This window comes from Coffea arabica, chromosome 6e (genome assembly GCF_036785885.1).
Source record: "Coffea arabica cultivar ET-39 chromosome 6e, Coffea Arabica ET-39 HiFi, whole genome shotgun sequence".
Classification (NCBI taxonomy): domain Eukaryota; kingdom Viridiplantae; phylum Streptophyta; class Magnoliopsida; order Gentianales; family Rubiaceae; genus Coffea; species Coffea arabica.
Genome location: NC_092321.1, coordinates 38,166,176 through 38,171,532, shown reverse-complemented (window position 1 = coordinate 38,171,532; position 5,357 = coordinate 38,166,176). Strand labels below are relative to the sequence as shown.

Below are 5,357 nucleotides of genomic sequence, written 5' to 3'. Positions count from 1 at the left end.
TTGTTAAATATCTTTCTGTTTTTCTTTGTTTTATTCTTTTTTGATAGGAAACTAATTTTTTTTTTCTAACAAGGGACAAATAAAACTTCAAAAGTGAAGAGAGAGTTAAAAAAATTATAATTTAAAATTTTTAATTCCTGAATCCTCAACTTTAATCGCTAGATAAATATCCTTCTATCAGTTATAGGTAAAAAAAGTTTTGAAATCTCACGGCAACCAGACCTCAGGCAATGGTATTTTTATCGTAGAAGTCGTGTGTAAACTGTAAAGTGGTGTGATGGAAGGGCAACATCGTAAATCTAGCTTGTGACATTCCCTGAAGGCCTTTATATACTTTATTTGTCACCCAGCTCTCGATGTGGACTCCTGTTGTTTTCATACTATCTTAGTCATTACTCTCTCCATTAGTATTTTCCCACTTAGGTAATCCCCCAATTGCTTTCGAGTCTGCAACCATGGAAGATCAAGAACAGGATCAAACCAACCAAGCGAGCCATGGGTCGGAGAGTAGTGAGAGAAATGAACCAGTTAGGTCACGGTGGACTCCCAAACCAGAGCAAATCCTCATACTTGAGTCCATCTTCAACAGTGGGATGGTGAATCCTCCAAAGGATGAAACCGTCAGAATAAGAAAACTCCTGGAAAAATTCGGTTCTGTGGGTGATGCAAACGTCTTCTACTGGTTCCAAAATCGTCGGTCCAGGTCCCGTCGCCGGCAACGACAAATCCAAGCTAGTCTCAGCGGTGAAGTACAAGTACAGACCAGAACTGCTGGTGCAACTGCAACTGCTATTCCTTATGAAACTAGTTGCTGTGCTGGTTTTTCAAATTCCATGTCTTTTCTTCCGCTGTCTGCATCAGCATCATCAGCATCTTGTCTAGGTGGTTCCTCTTCAGCTTGTGGGATTATCAACAATGATTGTGCTAATGACCTTTTTGCAATTTCAGGCCAAATTGGTCAGCCAGAAATTGCACAAACTTCATCAAGCATCAATCCCCGTTCGCATTATCAATCTGGTAACTAATAGATTTGGTTCAATTTTCATTGGTTTTCTAGTTTCTCCATATTGAAGAGTCAATCTATGAAAGATTGATAGACCCTTAAATTAAGGCCGTGCACAAGATTTGGTTCATTGCATGTGACACAAAATAAACAAAAATAAAAAGTTTAGGGTCTCAGGCACCGGAACAAACAATTAAGGTAGTAGATATATTGCATCAAATTCTGTAGTTCTTTCTTTACTTCAATTTCTCTCAACCATTCTGGATCAGGATTAATATCAGTGTTCATCAATGGAGTTGCAACGGAGCTCCCGAGAGGACCATTTGATCTGAGGGCAACTTTTGGCCAGGATTTCCTATTATTTCACTCTTCAGGAGTCCCGGTGTCTGTCAGCGAATATGGGTTCCTCTTGGAAAGCTTGCAGCACGGCGAAAGCTACTTTCTGGTAAGCAAAAATGAATTCCAGAATTTCGAAACCGATTTTACAAAGAAATCGATAACCTTTAATGGTATTTTCTGGGGCTCAAAAAAGAATTCAATATGCACCGATGGTTTCTTTTGTACCATCAATTTTAAACGAGAATACAAAATTAAACTGTGTTTTCTTCCTTCCTACCTGCCATCTTACAGAGTTTCTTCATTTTCTTTCACTCTCATAGTATTGTTCTATACGAACATTGCATCTATCAATGTTTAGTGAAAAGAGTTTCTCCTCACTCTCTGGCTTTGAGTTTTGTTTTGCTCTTTGTTGTAATTTTTTAGTTTGAGTCTAGTCCCACACATTCATTGGTGTTGAATTGTTGATTGTTTTGAGCAAAAGTAATGCATGAATGACCTCAGTGCCATACTGCTGTTCTAGTAAGGCTGAGTCTGGCACAGAATTTTCGGGAATCCATGAGCTTCTCTGTACTCTCAGACTAAATTTTAAATTTTCTGACTGCATGCAATTCCGGAAAAGTCATTTGGCAGCATACTTATTTTAACCGCTTAATTATTTATTCCAAGATTCTTTGTCACTTGCAGGATAGATCATTAGAAATCTATTTTAATTGAGTCCGAGATTCCAAAAAGTGGTGCCTATTAATGAAGTGAATTACAATGTGCTCGTATCTTATTTCTCTCCCTCCCTCTCTCTGGATTTATCAATTTGATATTTTTGACGGGAATTTTTTTTTTGAAGATAAATAGCGAATACAATAAAGTGATACAATGTTGAACAACTATAATTGACCAAGGAAAAGCATTTTCAACATGTTTGTGCTCTTTTACATATTTTATGGATGTGCAAAGTAATTTGTCAATGTATACACGGAGAAACAAAATGCTGAATATCTTTTAAAGTTGGTTAGAACTAATAATGAATAGAGGATAATTAGCAAAGTTATTAACCAAAAAGGGCATGACTTTCCTGTTACATTTGAAGTTATTCATCATTATGTCCAAAGTAACTTTAACAATAACAAATTCATAACAGAAGAATCTTACAAGTAAACTGTTTTGATTTATGAAGTTTTCGTGAGATCATCAAGATACATGTATCTCTTCCTATTAATCTAGATTTCTCTTTGCAGGTTCAAAGACCAGTTTAGCATGATCAAGCATTTAACAAGTAGGGGAATCATCCTCCTTTAGGATTTGGTATTTAGGCAGATATTTTTATTTATGAGCAAATAATTTCGTGATGTGTTCTGATGAAATTTTTACTTCGTTTCTGATTTCTTCTTGTATTTGATCAGCTGGCTCGGGTGATATATCATGTTTCTTAGTTATTGTTTTCAGTTTATCAACTTCGTTGAATTTTCAATGGTTTGTACTATTTCTACCTGCAGTATGTATTTTCTATGGCTGGTCTTGCTTCTTAGAAACTGATTTAGCCTTTATTTAGTTTGGAGAAGTTAACCTGCTGTCTATAAAATTGGAGATTATCTAAATTTGGCAGTGATTCTCATACTAGACAAGATAAAAATAATCATCTAGAAAGAGTTCAGATTATCCGATTCGGATTTTAGTACACTAATTAACATGTCTAAACCAAGTTTCGCTGAGTAGATGGACGGGTACTAAGATGAGGGGCAAGGCCCTCATGGATTCAATTTTAACTATTTCTAAAATGTCAAGCATAAAAGGTCAGTAGTTTATCATCTCGCTTATCAGCATAGTATAATACGCCCTATGCTGATGAAGTCTTTTATGTATTTTACAACTAAATACTTCACAGATTAAGCAATGAATTAATCAACAGCACCAAAAAGTAAAAGCAGAAGATATAAAAGAGTGAATACTCTCGATTTTCTGTGGTTTCATCATCCTTCTTGGTATCTAAATCCACTTCCAAAGTTTCTCTCAACTTGGTATTTTCCATTGATTGTGTTCTCAATAAGTGTGCAGACAACAAAAGTTTAATTTGATTTATTAATTAAGTCAAGATTATAGATTATTAAGAGAATCTTGATTAAATTAAATTAAATTGCAATAATCCAATAGTGTTTGGCTTACAAATTGTGCCAATGTTATAAGGGTATTAAATCAAGCTAAAGGTACTATATCTATTTCAGGAAAAGTGAATTAATTAATACATTAATTCACCATTAGCTAGTTGAGCCAGCTTATTATTAAAATCTTAGCTCCAGAGCTACAAGGCACCCAAATCATAAGAAGATTTTGGAGGGTTTTCTTGAAAACCAATCTTCCAGAAGGTTTTCACATAAGTCTACATATATTGGCTATAAATATCTCAAGTCAAGAGTTATATATTAACATCACAAAATTCGGAAGAAACTATTTTCAAATGCTCTCAAGAGTATTTTTTTTCCCTCAAATTCAAGTCATATAAATTCTATCGTTCATGTTGAAGGCTAGAAGATCTAATATGCAAGTGTTCGAGCAACGCCATCAAATCACCGTTATCTACGCACAAATTATAGGAAACACTCTTTTAATGGAAAACAAGCATTTTGGCCCTTCAATTAAATCAAATTGAAGAGAAGAATCAGAGGGCTATTTTCTTTGATTTAAGAAAATTTCAGAGAGGTAGTCTCTTTTATTCTCGTATTAATTAAATTTGATATTTGTACATTTTTTCCTATCTTTTGTTCACTCCAAGTAGAACCATTTTTGCCTATCATCTCTGACAAGTGTTTGTTTTGTATATGTTTATGTGCTTGTTCATGTTAGTTTTGTTTTGTATATGTTTATGTGCTTGTTCATGTTAGTTTTGGTGTTTTTCAATTGTTTTAAGAGTTGAATAACAAGGTTTCTAGGTGAGTTTTGCATTTTGTGATTAAAGTGAGAAACATTGCATTTGTATGGAGTTAAATAGTCAAAACTTCATGTTTTCTAGGTTTCATTGATTCAATCATCAATTGGAGTGAAGTGGGAAGAAGTTTGGATGATTTTTGATGTTTTGAAGTGCATTCAAAATGATCATGAAGTGTAGAAATGAAGAAATGCAATGCACGCTGCACGGGGTTGCAAACGAATCAAGTTTAATCAAGTAACTCACGAGCTTGCTTGGTCAAAACTCAAGCTCGAACTCACATTGACCGAGTTCGGATTTGAATTCGAGCAGCTCAAGCTACTTGACGGGTCGAACTCGAGCTTAATATGCGAAGCTCGAAAGCTCGTCGAGCTTAATCGAGCTTCACATATATATATTTTTTTAAAATTTTTTATTTATTAGTCTGAAATGTCAATTTTGTTCCTTGTTTAAAATTATATAAAATATAAATTTATATTTCTTAACCTCAATTAGGCTTGACTGGGCTTGATAAGCATAAGTTCAAGTTTGAGTTAGAGTAATGCAAAATAAAAGCGAGCTCAAGCTTGAGTTTGAGCCTAACTTTGCTCCTCGAGCTCAAGTTTGAGTCCAAGTTTTTTGGCACAAGTCGAACTAGAGTAGTCGCACTACTCGAACTCGACTCAACTCGATTATACCCCTACACTGCATATGAGCAAAGAAAGGAAAGATTCGTGAAGAAAAAAGCCTAGGGCAATCCATGGACGGGCTCCAACCTCCTAGAACCAGATTCAAGAACGGATTGAAGGCAAAGAGTGAAAACTCACGAAGAACAAAGCAAACGAATGGGCCCGCGGACCTCAAGTCCGTGTGTAAGGACCCGAAAAATTTTCTTATTTTATATAATTTTATTTTATTTCTTGGAAGACATTTTCTATACTTTACTTTATTGTCTTAATCTCCTAGATATTTTTTACAAGTGAATCACGTTTTAAATCATTTTCCATGTATAAGTTAGTGCATGTTAAGTTTGAAGTGCATTATGCAAGTGGGACCTGCTAATACGGTAAGTGCGATAAATTTTTGAAAATTAAAAGGAGTTTTGTACAAAGAAATATT

The 5,357-nt window shown here is 34.8% G+C and overlaps 1 protein-coding gene across 2 annotated transcripts; it reads left to right on the top strand.

Annotated features, from left to right (window-relative positions):
• The first annotated feature begins 358 nt into the window (after positions 1-358).
• Positions 359-2,786, top strand: LOC113697573 (WUSCHEL-related homeobox 11). Of its 2 annotated transcripts, XM_027217251.2 has the most exons (3): positions 359-1,017; positions 1,273-1,448; positions 2,575-2,786. In XM_027217251.2, the coding sequence occupies exons 1-3, from the start codon at positions 456-458 to the stop codon at positions 2,590-2,592; spliced, it is 756 nt and encodes a 251-aa protein (XP_027073052.1). In that variant the 5' UTR covers positions 359-455; the 3' UTR covers positions 2,593-2,786. The 2 variants fall into 2 exon arrangements, with proteins under 2 accessions (XP_027073052.1, XP_071912524.1); XM_072056423.1 differs by lacking the exon at positions 2,575-2,786 and having other exon boundaries at positions 374-1,017; positions 1,273-1,822.
• Positions 2,787-5,357: the final 2,571 nt, after the last annotated feature.

Excerpts from the sequence above, each read along its gene's own strand:
- LOC113697573 (XM_072056423.1), top strand. The coding sequence starts at position 456 with ATGGAAGATCAAGAACAGGATCAAACCAACCAAGCGAGCCATGGGTCG. Across the intron at positions 1,018-1,272 it reads CCGTTCGCATTATCAATCTG|GATTAATATCAGTGTTCATC; the intron begins GTAACTAATAGA and ends ATTCTGGATCAG.